The 16451-nt window shown below is 40.3% G+C and overlaps 1 protein-coding gene and 1 pseudogene across 1 annotated transcript in view; one reads left to right on the top strand and one right to left on the bottom strand.

Moving 5' to 3' along the window:
- LOC138430939 (disintegrin and metalloproteinase domain-containing protein 32-like) overlaps positions 1–16451 on the bottom strand; it is a 196576-nt gene that overhangs the window by 86582 nt on the left and 93543 nt on the right. Inside the window, exon 11 of the mRNA XM_069572993.1 lies at positions 8622–8758. Coding sequence (XP_069429094.1) covers positions 8622–8758 — 137 coding nt within the window. The remainder of the gene's footprint in view (positions 1–8621; positions 8759–16451) is intronic.
- On the top strand, positions 3833–4489 carry LOC138431001 (pleckstrin homology domain-containing family B member 2 pseudogene; annotated as a pseudogene).

The following is a 16451-nucleotide window of genomic DNA, read 5'->3' as shown; positions in this document are numbered from 1 at the left end:
AAATGTAAATCCAGTCTCTGCTGAAGACAGTAAAGAGGTTCCTCAAAAAATTAAAAATAGAATACCAAATGATCCAGAAATCCTGCTTCTAGGTATATATCTAAAACTATTGAAATTAGAATATGTAAGTGATATCTGTACTCCTATGTTTATTGCAGCAATATTCACAATAGTAAAGATATGGCAGCAACCTAAATGTCATTGAATGATGAATGGATAAGCAAAATGTGGTACACACTTGCAATGGAATATAACTTGCAATGAAATATTATTCAATCTTTAAAAAAAGAAGCAAGTTCTGCCATATGCAACAACAGTACAAAATTTCAAGGACATTATACTAAGTGAAATAAGCTAGTCACAGAGTATGAAATACTTCATGATTTCATTTATATGAGATATTTAGAAGATTCACACCCACAGATGCAGAGTTGCCAAGAGGCTAGGAGGAGGGGGTAATGGGGAGCTGTAAAATTGGTATAAAGTTTCAGTTATACAAGATGGATAAATTTTAGTGATCTGCTGTTCAACATAGTACCTATATCTAAGTAATAACTTTAAAATTGGTTAAGAGAACTCCTGTTGAGTATTTCCACTATATATATATATATATATTAAGAATACAATGAGGTACCATTTCATGCCAGTCAGAATGGCTGCTATCCAAAAGTCTACAAGCAATAAATGCTGGAGTGGGTGTGGAGAAAAGAGAACCCTGTTGGTGTGGAGAGGGTGTGGAGAAAAGAGAACCAACAAACACTGTTGGTGGGAATGCAAACTAGTACAGCCACTATGGAGAACAGTGTGGAGATTCCTTTAAAAACTGGAAATAGAACTGCCTTATGATCCAGCAATCCCACTGCTAGGCATACACACTGAGGAAACCAGAATTGAAAGAGACACGTGTACCCCAGTGTTCATCGCAGCACTGTTTATAATAGCCAGGACATGGAAACAATCTAGATGTCCATCAGCAGATGAATGGATAAGAAAGCTGTGGTACATATACACAATGGAGTACTACTCAGCCATTAAAAAGAATATATTTGAATCAATTCTAATGAGGTGGATGAAACTGGAGCTGATTATACAGAGTGATGTAAGCCAAAAAGAAAAACACCAACACAGTATACTAACGCATATATATGGAATTTAGAAAGATGGTAACAACAACCCTGTATGCAAGACAGCATAAGAGACACAGATGTATAGAACAGTCTTTTGGACTCTGTGGAGAGGGAGAGGGAGAGGGTGGGATGATTTGGGAGAATGGCATTGAAATGTGTATAATATCATATAAGAAACGAATCGCCAGTCTAGGTTCGATGTAGGATACAGGATGTTTGGGGCTGGTGCCCTGGGATGACCCAAAGGGATGGTATGGGGAGGGCAGTGGCAGGGGGTTCAGGATTGGGAACACGTGTACACCCGTGGTGGATTCATGCTGAAGTATGGCAAAACCAATACGATATTGTAAAGTAAAAATAATAATAATAATAAATAAATAATTTTTAAAAAATTTTAATGTAAAAAAAAAAAATACACTAGGGTTTCCCTGTTGGTCCATTGGTTAAGAATCTGCCTGCCAGTGCAGGAGACATGGGTCCAATCACTGGTCCAGAAAGATCCCGCATGCCTTGGGGCAACTAAGCCCTGCCACCACAGCTTCTGAGTCTGCACTTGGGAGCCCTTGAGATGCAACTGCTGAGGCTACATGCAGCAACTGCTGCTGCTGCTAAGTCGCTTCAGTCATGTCCGACTTTGTGCAACCCCATAGACGGCACCCCACTAGGTTCCTCTGTCCCTGGCATTCTCCAGGCAAGAATACTGGAGTGGGTTGCCATTTCCTTCTCCAGTGCATGAAAGTGAAAAGTGAAAGTGAAGTCACTCAGTTGTGTCCAACTCTTAGTGACCCCATGGACTGCAGCCTACGAGACTCCTCCATCCATGGGATTTTCAAGGCAAGAGTACTGGAGTGGGTTGCCATTGCCTTCTCCCATGCAGCAACTACTGAAGACCAAATACCCAAGAGCCCATGCTCCACAACAAGAGAAGCCACCACAATGCGAAGCCTGTGCAACACAACTAGAGAGTAGCCTCCACTCTCCACAACTAGAGAAAGCCCACAGACAACAACTAAGACCCAGGGCAGCCAAAAATAAATAAATACCAAAAACAAAAAAAAAGAAAGAAAGAAAAGAACTGAGTAATTTTGGAGAATGACAAGATGGCTTCCAAATGACCAAATGACTTCCAAATAGGAAGACTCTAAGCTAACCTCCTCCCATGTGCACATCAAATCTACAATTTACAGAGCAACTACTGATGAGAAAGATCAGAAGAATAGCAGAAAAGATCTTTTGCAACTGAAGATATGAAGAAGGAACCATAAGTAGATGAGTGGGAAGGGTGGAGACGTGGTAAAGTCAAGACTCATACTCCTGGATGGGTGACCCACCAGTGAGTTCAGCTCTAGCCTCCTCAAGAGCAGCCTCCCCCACCGTTCAGCTCTGCCCTCACCACCAGCCTCCCCAACAAGGACGTATCTAACCTAACTCTGGTATCTCTTGAACTCTGACCCCACCAACCAGTGAGCAAACACCAACCTCAGTACCACCAGAGCCCCAGAGCCTGCCATGTCAGGACCCAGTTGACCCACCAGTAGGCAAGCAACAGCCCCAGGAGTTGCTGAGCTCCAGACCTACACATGAGCAGATTAACAGTATTTTTGAGACACCTTGGGCCCCTTATTCGGCCAACCTGGGATTCAGCCCTGCTCACTAGCAGGCTGTCAACAGCTTTGGGACACACTGGACTGTGCAGTAAGCCATTTCAGGAACTGGTCCCACCCACCAGCCGACAGACACTAGGTCCATGCAGGACCCCTGGCCCCACAGCCACCCATCTCAATCCCAGTTCCAGCAACCACTGAGCAATGGCGTTCCACAGCCAGCCTCCTTGTGACACAGCTCCACCCACCAGTGGCTGGTGGCATCTGAACAAGGGAGAGATTGGCAATCAATTGAAGAGGGGCCAACCCAGCCAAGTCTACCGGACAACCCACAGTACTTAGTCCACGGCAACAGAAGGATACTCATAGCCCTCTCAGGGGGAACCACTAGAGCATATAGCACTGGTGACCAGAGAGGAATGTGCTGCTGGGAGTCCTTATTCCCTTCACTTCTGAACTCATCTGTTGTACAGACTATGTTAAAAGTTACCTACTTTTAAAAAGCAGAAATAAAATTAAGTCATCAAAATGTATTAGGAAGATCACTGAAATAAAGAATGAAGTTTGTACAAATATATTTTAATGTTCTTTTGCTACTTGGTTTAAATTAATTCCAATATATTAACTGTCTTCTATATGAGGTCAACATGAAGTAGAGAACATAACACAGATTTGAGTTAGATAAACTTGTTGACTAGCACCAATCTTGAGACTTAACGAGATTTTAAGCAAAGTGATTAAACTCTCTCTCTGTTTTCTTATCTCCAAATAGGGGTAATATCCATCCACTTCACAGGCTTGTTATGAGGATTACATGTTAATAAGTGCCTAATTAAACTCTCTGGCTTATAGTAAGTGACCAATAAATCACTGATGAGATTACTGACATTAGCCACAGCTGTCCACTTATAACCTGTGTGTCTGATGTAGAGTCATTTATGCTCTGTGTACTCAAGGGCATTTTACAAAAACACATTGAGGACAGTGGACGGCGGCCAGGACGCTAGCATGAGGCAGCCGGAGCCAAGTAACCTGGCAGTTCCTTTTGCTACGGACCTGTTACTGTGAACAGTGGTGGCCAGAGGCTTTGCAGGTGAGAAAATGGCATTTGTGAAGAGTGGATGGTTGCTGTGACAGAGTACCATTTTGAAGCACTGGAAGAATTGGTTTGACCTGTGGTCAGATGGTCACTTGATCTGTTATGATGACCAAACTTGGCAGAGTGTAGAAGACAAGGTCCACGTGCCAGTGGGCTGCATCAACATCTGCATGGGACATGAATGCCGGGATATTCAGCCGCCAGATGGGAAGCCAAAAGACTGTATGCTGCAGATTGTTGGCCGAGATGGGAAAACCATCAGTCTTTGTGCAGAAAGCACAGGTGATTGTTTGGCCTGGAAGTTTACATTCAAGGATTATGTTGGCTTATGTTGGCTCAGAAGTCATGTATGATGAGACAGCTGTGGCTTCCTCCCCACCTTCTTACACAGACTATGCTGCACCAACCCTTGAGCAGGCATAGGGTATGGTCCATACAGTGGTGCATACCCACCAGGAACTCAAATTGTCTATGCTGCAAATGCTCAGGCTTATGCTGTACCCTATCGGTACCCGTATGCAGGACTTTATGGACAGCAGCCTGCCAACCAAGGCATCATTCATGAGTGGTATTGAAACAATGACAGTGACCTGGCACTGGGCATGCTGGCTGGAGCAGCCACAGTCATGGCCTTAGGGTCTCTGTTCTGGGTCTTCTAGAGTCCTTGGAACCTAGACATGCATAGCTTCTGATATCCTGTGTGCAATAATATAATTTGCAGGGCATTTCTGTTATAAATGCTTTTAATAGGTTTAATAGTTCTTCTGAAAGTAGTGACAAAATACTTATAAGAATACTTTATTTGAACACACCTGTTTTGAAAGGCCATTTTCTTTTCAGAGTTAAGCCTTAGTTCTTAAGGGATCATTTATTTTAGTGTTTTGCTGGTAACATGGTGATGTAGGAGTGAGTGAATGACTGTGACAAGAAAAACTGCAGTTTTTTGGTTTAATGTCAGACTTTGAAACCTCAGACCAAAACTGGCTGTATGTTACTTCAGGAGTTATAGGCTGGAACCTTCCTTAGGCAGCAGTGTGATATCTCACAGCCTCTGGGGCTCCAGCAAAGCAGACTGCTCAGGACAATGGGCGGGATGGCAGTTCCCCCCTTGAAAATGATGCTTTTTCATTTAATTCTTATTTGTTTGTTTTTGGTTGTGATGCTTGGAAAGCATCCCAAAAAAAGGAGTATACTTGAGTGTCAGCATTTTAGGGCTTTATCATTTAAAACTTGAAGAAGGCACAACTCCTCCAAAAAAAGTGTATGGGGGTAGATTTATTTTATTCAGAGGCATCATGTTTTTAGTGTTTGCTCTGAGCATTCTTTATTGCCACTTCAGCCTACTTATGGCTTATTTTTCTACTTGTTGAGAAAGTAATATTAAGAGCATGGTGAGAAAAGTGAAATGAGAGCCTTAGTTGCAGTGTTCCTATTTCAGGGGATTGGGCTGCACTGACGATGTGCTTCATGTCCTTCTGAAGGCTGTTGATGAGTTCATCTCCTGTCCTGTGTAGGGCTGGGCACTGTGGCTGTCCCTGAGCTGTGTTGCATGGTGGGGGAAACTCAGGGTATAGATGGGAATTTTGGCCTAGAGACATGAATGACCTGCTCAAGATACCTCTCTACCTACCTGACTAGGACACCAGTCTTGCTTTTATTTCTGACTTTAGTGAACCACTTAATTTTGAGCCCCAACTTATATGTGAAGCTCTGAAAAACTGAGGGTCCTGCATTTCTCTTATTTCTTATTTTTTTATCTATATAAATTTTAAAACTTCACTTATTCCAGCTTTCTGTCCTGCATGTTTTAAAAAATGTACGTTTACAAAGGCACAGTGACGGTCTCTGCCTCTATACTCCATGAGGCCATGTTTCCATAAATACACTCCTAGTAGCACAAACTCTGTGTATATTTTATGTGGCTAGTTACTGACACAGTTTTTTGTTTCACTTATCAGTCCACTCCACCTCTGAGGTGGACTTAAATAGATCTATCTCTGTATGGAAACTAGATGCCAAATGAACGCTGTGGTGACCGCAGGTCTGTTTCCCAGCCAGTTCCACTGTACCTGGTGACACAGAGTCTGCTTCCAGCTGAAAAGAAGGATACTTGGCTGTCATCTCTTTGGATGTGTCATGTGGTGGAAAGTTGCCAGATGTGATGTGTGACAACACTGGTTTTTATGGTGAAAAATGTTACTAATTTTACATCATATGTAATAAGAATAGTTTTGTTCAGATGGTAATCATTATTCAAGCTGTATCCTTTACAAAGAAAATACTAAACTCAGTTTTTAATGTTGCACTAGAGTGTTAATTTTGAACTAGGAATTACTGGAACCACAGATACTGAGTTATGTCACTGAAATGCCCTTGAAGCAGATGGTCTCCCTGTGTTCCCCTGGCTTTCCCCTGACAGACTGGGGGGAACTTTGGACTGAAGTCCTGACATACATGTGCTTCCCCATCTCCAGTCCCTGTCTGGGCAAGCCACGCTGGGCAACTATAGTTGAGTCTGGAAGTTCACCGTCCCTAGTGACTTGATCCTGAGAGGAAATGCATGCTCAGCATAAAGACAGACTGAGACACTTCATTTCCTTGGCCCCAATTCTCATAGATGCCAATCTTTTGGTCGCCTCACTTAGGTAGTCCTAAATCAAGAAATGAGGTGAGTTGGAAGGAAATTGTTCACTTTGACTAAAGTGAAATGCTTAGTCAGCATTTTACTTCCATGTGTACTTTTAAATAACTGGCCATTGATATTGAACACATGCCAGTCTGCTTGTTTCTTAGCTCTGTTCATTTAATTTCTTGAGTTAACTTCAGGGTTAGATTTAAAGAGAGGGGAGAGGTGAGCCACTGTGTTTCGGATCAACATTCATGAAATGGGCCTGACCGGGATGCAAGATCTGGATCGGGGAGAAGTTCCTGCCATTGATACAGAATGACCCACGTTTGTTTTCTACATTAATTGTGATTCTGTGTGATCTTTTTCTCATTCCCAAGTTTACAGACACCAGCATGGAATGCGGTTCCATTTTTTCCCCTAGGGTTGATCTTTTCATTTTTCTTCCAATTGCTTGCCTGTCTCTAGTATTCTGTGGTGTCTTCAGAACCAGTTTTTCCCTGTATATGCAAACTGTATGTTCATAAGTGAAAATGTTAATACATTAAATGACTGTAAAAGCATAAAAAATTTTAAAAACACATGGAAAAAGACAACTGGAAATAATAATATTTCCTTTACTTACATGCTTTCTTTGAAAATTACATAATATATGAGAAGTACTGTGGAAATGCAAAAGATACATCTATATACATTTATAGATAGATCTTATATATTCATTATATACCTTACATATAGATGCAAATAAAATTGTTAAATTTCATAAAAATTAAGATAACACTTGCCCTATACACATCAAAAAAGTTTCCTTAAGAAAATGGAGAATATGCATGAAAGCATTTGATATGTCATAAAGCAGTATACAAATCCAAAGGTTTAGTAACACGGATTCTAAAGCCAGAATGACTGGGTTCAAAACTCTGGACTGCCACAACCAACTATCTGACCACAGATAGTTATCCTTTTTATAATTCAGTTTCTCAACCGTAAAGGTGAGAATATTAGGACCTGCCCTAAGGAGATGCTGTGAAAACCACATGACACAACGAATGTAAAGTGTTTGAAATAGCCTCTAGCCCACAGCAAGTACAATGTAAATATTTGTTATTTTTATTATCATTAATACCAGACTCTGGGTGAGCTACACAAAGCATCTTGTCATAAGCATACTTGAAAACAGTTGGCCAAATGGACAACAGGCCCAAGATGGCAATGCTCATATTGTTTATATAGCTATATAAATGTTATATTTGATTCAATAAACAATATTATACTTTATATGTTGAAATTTAATAAAATTAAAGTTTATACATATAAATATTATTTTTACATATAACACATGTAGAACTAGTTTATAATGTAATATGGCTGTATATAAAGATATGTATGTGTTTGAGCTATTTTTAGAATGTAAGAACTAACCTTAGGTGGTGCTTAGAACTATAAAAAGAGTATGCTTTCGAAAAGTAATGGCTTGTTTCCACCTTTGACTTTTGGTTGCTCTTCAGTTATGAAGAGGTCATACTTAGCATAGGCCCTTTTTACAAATGGAAAACTTTAGCATACTAATGACACCTGCTATAGCCCTTGTGTGATAGACCATGTGAGGAACACTGGCAAACTTATCAATCACTGTAATTAATCCATCACACACTTGTGGAATTTTACAATTTAAAAAACACTTTCCCATTTTATTTTCTCATTTCGTTCTTATATCACTCTGGAAAACAAAACAATAGGCATAATCATTTCCATTTTAAAGATGAGAAAAATAAATCTAAGCAAGGTCTAGTAATTTATCCAAAGTCACATAAATTATGTCATTTAGATTGAAGCTGTCCCAGATTAATATACTCTAAAAGCAAAGGTCACTTGTTTTGAGCTACAGCATATTTTTAAAGATCCTAATTGACTTCATAAAATACAGTCTATGGGAAATTCCTTTGGTAACGTATCTTGCAGACTGGATTTGTTATTTTGTTCTTAATACTAACCTTCCACCAAACTACTCTTAGGCTTAAAATTTCATATTTTGATTTTATGGTACTTGTTCCATTTATATAGTTAATTTGTACTATAAGCAAATACTAAAAATTTTCACTTGAATTATTTAAACAAATTATTGATAAATTCAACAAATAAAATTTATTTTTGGAAAAACTTACAGGGCTTTTGTACTCATTATGCAGATGGCTCCTGAACATCGACATTTCTTTGGGTCATCATATGATATTCCCAGACTGAGTCCCAGCATCTGGGTGACAATAACTGAAAGTGCCTCCAAAGTCATCTCCTTGGGATACTACATCAACAACAAACAAAATTCAAATAAAAGACAATTCACTGAAGGGTGGTAAAAATGGTATTTTTCTAATTAAAATCATTTTATTGTTTTACAAATACTTAAGAATATGGAAATACAGTTCCTTAGACAACTAAGAACCTGAAGTTCTTCTTATAAAATTTTATTGAGATATACGCGTATGAACCTATGTCTAGTTTTGCCATGATTTAACAATTGAATGCCTAAGATAATCCTTAAATAATTGTTATAACTACATAAATGTGCTATTTTTACATCAGATTTTTGGCTATATGGACCATAATCTTCCATTTGCCTAATTTCTTAGACCAGCTATCATGTTCATTCAGGATAGTCCATATGATACTCCACTTCCCAGCTCACAAAGTGGCCACACAACCAAATTACTCAGTTGTAAGTATGCTATGTGCTTCCAGCCAATATTCTCAAAGATACAGTAACTAGTATCAGGAGAAACCACAGAAAATAGATCCTCAAGAAAGCTTTCTTATGATTGCTGCTGCTAAGTCGCTTCAGTTGTGTCCGACTCTGTGTGACCCCATGGACGGCAGCCCACCAGGCTCCCCCGTCCCTGGGATTCTCCAGGCAAGAATACTGGAGTGGGTTGCCATTGCCTTCTCTAAGCCAGGCCTAATTCCGTGGCCCCAGTCCTTGCCCTTGGCAATGGTTCACACCCTGAAGAGTGGTTTCCCTATGGATCCTAACAAATCCACCTCTTATTCCTTTGTCTCTCAATGAATTTTTGCAATGAGACATCAGGGCCTGAGTTTCATTAGTTTTGGCCGAGCTTGAGTCCTGGGAGAGAACTGAAGGATTAGGCTGTCTCAAATATAACAAATGCACAAATATCTTCCCTGACAAGGAGAAATGGGACAATGGTAATTCACGATATGCAATGACATCATAATTTCTCAAATTATTGCCAAATGTGGCATAAGATAAGGTACAGGCAGAGGCCAAGATGTGAGGCTCATCAAGGCACTTCACTCTTACAAAAACAAGCTATAATAAATATTGTGTGGTCAACTGGCTTCTTATGGAAGTGCTAGAGGAAGCACATTATGAAACAGAAAGGAAAACTATAAATGAGCAACTGAGAATGTAAATAGGCAATCATAAAGCCTCTACAGCAGCACAGTAGTGACTCATCATCTCCTCTAGTTATTGATTTGAAGACCAAACTCAGGGCCTATTTATAAGTACTGTAGGGTTATAGCACTAATTTAATTATCAAACTTCCCAGATTTGATGCAGGAGTCAGAATCTGAAATGGGAACTAGAGTATCATGGACAAATATCACTGGACTTCTCTTGCCAGTAGAGTAAGCTTCCCTATACACAATGAAAAAGTCCCTACGTTTTAAAAATGACACTTTTTAATGACAATACCTGGAACTTTTGTCTCATTACCCTTGCTTATCTCCAGGTCCCTAATCAGAATTAAATTACAACAGAAGTGATATTAACAAGATGACAACATAGGTCTTTCCCAACTTTACTCCCAGTCACAAGAACAACTGCAATTATTCATGGACAAGACACCACTGAGAAAATCCCAGAACATGGAAGTGAGGCTGAAGTACCACCGGCACCAGAGATCAAGACAGATCTCATAAGAAGATTAGCAGGAGCAGTTATGCATGAATGCATTACCCCTCCCCAACATTGGTGCAGCACAACACTGAGAGGTCTTCCCAGGCTATGGTTCCTCAAGTGGGAAAAGAGTACAGAGTGGACATCTAGATCCCCCAGTACTGTGGGTCACTTCTGGGAGCCCTACTCTGGTCTTGCCCCATGAGGATCACAAAGGATGAGTGGGATTTGACCACTGTAAATCTGATCATGACAGAGAAGGTGAGGTAGAGGTGAGGGTTGCAACAATCAATGTTTAGACCTTGACAAGCCAACTTCCCATCCACAGCAAATGCAGGTCCCAACTAGTAGATCTGCAGAGCCAGGACAGTGGAAGTATATGACCAGGGAAGTCAATGAGGTGCAGATCTGCCTGATTTGAGTGCTCAAATGAAAAGCCTTGCTAGCCCTGGACACTCTACCCAGTCAGCATAGCTGTTTATAGCCTTGCCTAATGACTGGTATAGCCCCTGGTTACCCCTAACCAGAAGCCTCATTAGAATACCTGGTAGCTGCATAGTGCAGCAACACTTGAACAGAGAGTATAGCAGGCAGAGTTGAACGTTCACAGAGCAAAGCCAGTGGCACTGTTTGGCCAGGAAACCTGGAGTAATAGATAGCTTGGGTTGAGCCCACAAAGAGCTAAGCTGACTCTCCAATTCCACCTGGGCAAGGAAACAAATTCATAGCCCTGCCATTGCTAAGTATAGCCTTCAGAAAGCTCAACCAATGAATCTAGCCAGAGCACACAGGAAGCTGTGCCATCTATCCAACAATCCTGCTTACAGTGACACTAAACAGAGAGCACAGCTCATGGTTTTCACCATCTTTAGAGCAAAACCCAGTGGTCCCATGTGGCCAAGGAATTAAGGGTACAGTCCACAAATTATTTGGGTCCACAAATAATGAGGCATGCAAGTCATGGGGCCTATTCTGCTGCCTTGTCAGGGGAGGGAAGCTAATTCATTCCTCAGCTACTGCTGAGTAAAGTTCTCTTTCTTTACCTTTTAGGAAGGCTGATCAGTGAATCTAGACAACCACAGAGTATATCCTACTGCCTCATTTGGGCAGGGAACCATGCCAGCAGTCCTATCTGACAGTTAATACCCCTCATCCTTGACTTCAGAGCTTGGACAGTGGCTCTCGCCCCAAAATAGAACTTGTCTGACCAAGGACATGTCCAAAAACCTAAACTGAGCTGGCTAGTGAAGAACTGTCTGCCAAAATAAGCCTGTAAAGTCTGGAAGAGGAGCACAATTACTCAAATGCACAGATACCAAAGTAAGGAATGAAGAAAGTAAGAAAAATCAGGTGAATGTAACACGATAAAATTAAACTAAAAATGCTGCAAATAAATGACCCAAAAGGAAAGGAGATCTGTCAGAGGAATAATTCAGAATAAACTTCTTAAAGAATTTTAGCGAACTATAAAAGCAAACAGATAACTAAATGAAATTAGAAAATGGTGAATGAAGAAAATAAGGTCAACGAAGAAATAAAAATCAATTAAAAAAAAAAGGTGTCCTAGGGCTTCAACAGTAGACTTGAACAAGCAGAATAAAGAATCAGTGATCTAGAATGCAAGAATATTTAAAAATTATTCAGTCAGAAGAGCAAAACCTTAAAAAGAATGAAAAAGAGAGGAGAAAGCCTATACAACTATGGGATGAACACATACACACATACACACACACACACACTCACACATACACACTAATATCCATATCTTAGGAACTTGAAAAGGAAGGGACAGAAAGTACATTTAAAGCAAAATGGCTGAAAACTTTCCAAGACTGGGAAAGAAATGGATTTCCAAGTGCATCACACACAAAGGATCCTAAATAGGTTGAACCCAAATAGGGCTACATGAGGACACATTACAATTAAATTATTAAAATAAAGAAAAAGAAAGAATTTTGAAAGAAAAAGAAGATATCAGGTTATATACAAGGGAACTCCCATAAGACTATCAGCATATTTCTCAACAGAAATATTTCAGGTGAGGAGAGAATGGGATTATATATTCAAAATATCAAAAGAAAAAACTGTCAGCTAAGAATTCTATGCCCAGCAAAGCTGTGCTTCATAAATGAAGAAGAGATCATGATTCTAAAACAAATAAAAGCTAAAGGAGTTCATCATCCCTAGAGATGCCTTACAAGAAATACTAAAGGGAGCGAAGTTGAAGTAAAATAATGCTAATTAACATCATTAAAACATGAGAAAATTAGCATAAATGTCACTGTTAATGGCAAGTGTATAGTCAGAATTAGATACTGTGATAGCATAATGATGGTGTATAATTCACTCTAGCTTAAAAGTGGAAAAACAAATATACTAAAACAATTATAGTAAAATACATTATAGGATATATAATATAAAAAGAGATGTAAAAGCACATAAACTATAATTAATAACTAAAAAAGAATAAGAACCTGGAGAAGAGAAGTAAAAGTATAAAGTTTAAAAATGCTACTGAGTGGGAGGAGATCAAGATGACAGAATAGAGGCACCTGGAACTTGCCTCCTCCCACAAATACATCAAAAATACATCTACATGCAGAACACATTTCACAGAAAATCTACTGAAAGCAGGCATAAGATCACATACAACTAAATCTGCAAGAAGGATTCCTAGATAGTGGAGTAGGATGAAGGGACAGGGAAAAGAGGAACTGAAATGGGACCTCTGCCCCTAGGCAGGGAGCTGTGAAAGAAGAAAGGTTCCTTCATTCTAGAAATCTCCTTTACCACCTGGGAGGTCTGGTGGGACAGAGAGGGAGCTTCAGAGACTAAAGGGGAGAATGTGGGAGGTGGATTATGCCCCAGCAGGGCACAGAGAGACCAGCACAGACTGCCTTTGCATGTCAGCAAGCTTCCCACATGCCTACTGGAGTGTGAAGTGGCCAAGTTCTGAATCTCAAAGCTTCAATGGACAGTCTGGGGAAAGGACTCAGCTTGGCTATAGAGAGATAGCTTGAAGGGCCTGCAGTATGGTCTGGGTCATGACTGGGAGTGTGCACAGAATGATGTGGGAGTCCACCATAAGAGTCCCATTGTCAACACACAAAACAAGGGTCACAGGTGCACCATAGCAGTTTTCTTGTCAGCATGCTCACAACAAAGCACGGTTTCCACCACCGAGGGTTTTGCAAACTTCCAGGGTACCCAAACATGGAGGCGGGGGAGCTGAAATTTAAGCTGATTATCCATGCTCCCAAATCAGGCACAGGAGTATAACTTTGGAAGGAGTATAACTCTGGTCCCAGTGAGTTTTGGGACCAGAACAATGCATTCATGCCTAAGGGACATCTGAGCTAATTATTGGTAGTCCCATGACAGAGATGATTCCAGGTGCCACAATCAGAAAACTTTGTGGGTGCACACATCAAGTGGCGGGCAACATCAGGCAATCATACATCTTGGTGGACAGCACCTGGGGAGGAGTTCACAGCAGCTCCTGTCCCAGTAGGAGTGCTCCAGTCCCTCCTACCTCACACAACAGTTTAGAAAAGGATCTGGAAACTTCCATTCCAACAACTGAAGAGTAGATTATGTCCCCAACAGGGCTGTGACAACCACAGAGCAAAGAAGAGGCTCCACTCAACATCCAGTGCAGGCTCCAGTCAGCACACCACAAGCACACCCCCTATCAAGGGGACAAGGGCGAGCACACCCTGAGAAAGACATGTCAAGCATTCATATCAAAACAGCCCTTGAAGCAAAACTATTGGACTTACACAAACTTACATAAAGGGTCAGTTTAGTTAAGTTCAGTCGCTCAGTTGTATCCGACTCTTTGCAACCCCATGAACCGCAGCATACCAGGCCTCCCTGTCCATCACCAACTCCCGGAGTTTACCCAAACTCATGTCCATTGAGTCGGTGATGCCATCTAACCATCTCATCCTCTCGTCCCCTTCTCATCCTGCCTTCAATCTTTCCAAACATCAGGGTCTTTTTAAATCAGTCAGCTCTTCACATCAGGTAGCCAAAATATTGGAGTTTCAGCTTCAACATTAGTCCTTCCAATGAACACCCAGAACTGATTTCCTTTAGGATAGACTGGTTGGATCTCCTTGCAGTCCAAGATACTCTCAATAGTCTTCTCCAACACCACAGTTCAAAAGCATCAATTCTGTGCTCAGCTTTCAGTTCCACATAAAAACAGACCTTCAGACCACAGTAGATAACTGTTTCTTTTAAATTAATAGAGTCAGAGAACTATAAGGAAAAGGCAGAAGAACTAGCAAAAAAAAGATAAAGAAAAGGAGAGAGGCGAAGGTGGAGGAGGTATAAAATCTGTGTCTTAAACATTCCCATAGCTGTTTCATTGGAGTTTCTTTTCAAATAAAAATTTGTTATTGAAGAATGAAAAAAAATAAAAATAAAAATAAAAAAAGATAAATCCTCTGAAAAAAACAATGTAACAGACATCCCAGATCTACCAGAACCCAAGTTCAAAGGGCAATTAATAAAAAAGCTGAAGGAATTAAGAAAGATTGTCAATAGAAACACACATTACTGAAACAAGGAACTAGAAACTGTAAAATGGAACCAAACAAAATCGCCAAGATAAAAACAAAGCTAGGGGAATAGCTCAGGAAAGAATGAAGAGACGGAGCCAAAGCAAAAACAACTCCCAGTTGTGGATGTGACTGGTGATGGAAGTCAAGTCCAGTGCTATAAAAAAACAATATTGCATAGGAATCTGGACTGTTAGGTCCATGAATCAAGGTAAATCAATGAAGTGGTCAAAGAGGAGATGCCAAGAGTGGGCATCAACATTTTAGGAATCAGTGAACTAAAATGGACCAGAAAGGGCTAATTTAATTCAGACGACCATTACATCTACTACTGTGAGAAAGAATCCTTCAGAAGAAATGGAATAGCCGTCATAGTAAACAAAAAAGTCTGAAATGCAGTACTTGTGTGCAATCTCAAAAACAACAGAATGATCTCTGTTCATTTCCAAGGCAAAACATTCAATATCACAGTAATCCAAGTCTATGCCACCACCACTAATGTCAAAGAAGCTAAAGTTGAATGGTTCTATGAAGACCAACAGGACCTTCTAGAACTAACACCAAAAAGAAGATGTCCTTTTCATCACAGGGGACTGGAATGTAAAAGTAGGAAGTCAAGAGATACCTGGAGTAATAGGCAAGTTTGGCTTTGGAGTACAAAATGAAGCAGGGCAAAGGCTAACAGAGTTTTGCCAAGTTTGCTCATATCAAACACCCTCTTCCAACAATAGAAAAGATGACTCTACACATGGACATCACCAGATGGTCAATATTAAAATCAGACTGATTTTACTCTTTGCAACAGAAGATGGAGATGTTCTATACAGTCAGAAAAAACAAGACCAGGAGTGACTGTGGCTTAGATCATGAACTCCTTATTGCAAAATTCAGACTTAAACTAAAGAAAGTAGGGAAAACCACTAGACCATTCAGGGATGACCTGAATCAACCCCCTTATGATTATACAGTGGAAGTGAGAAATAGATTCAGAGGATTAGATCTGATAAACAGAGGGCCTGAAGAATTATGGACAGAGGTTTGTGACACTGTACAGGAGGCAGTGATCAAGACCATCCCCAAGAAAAAGAAGGGCAAAAAGGCAAAATGGTTGTCTGAGGAGGCCTTACAAATAGCTAAGAAAAGAAAAGAAGGTAAAGGCAAAGAAGAAAAAAGATATACCCATTCAAATGCAGAGTTCCAAACAATAGCAAGGAGAGATACAAAAGCCTTCCTCAGTGATCAATGCAAAGAAATAGAGGAAAACAATAGAATGGGAAAGACTAGAGATCTCTTCAAGAAAATTAGATACCAAGGGAATATTTCATGCAAAGCTGGAAGATGGGCACAATAAAAAACAGAAATGGTATGGACCTAACAGAAGCAGAAGATATTAAGAAGAGGTGGCAAGAATACACAGAATAATAATACAAAAAAGATCTTCATAACCCAGATAATCACGATGGTGTGATCACTCACCTAGACATCCTGGAGTGCAAAGTCAAGTGAGCCTTAGA

This window comes from Ovis canadensis, chromosome 26 (assembly GCF_042477335.2).
Source record: "Ovis canadensis isolate MfBH-ARS-UI-01 breed Bighorn chromosome 26, ARS-UI_OviCan_v2, whole genome shotgun sequence".
Lineage (NCBI taxonomy): Eukaryota > Metazoa > Chordata > Mammalia > Artiodactyla > Bovidae > Ovis > Ovis canadensis.
The sequence above is the reverse complement of the archived record's forward strand: the minus strand, read 5'-3'. Positions and strand labels throughout refer to the sequence as shown.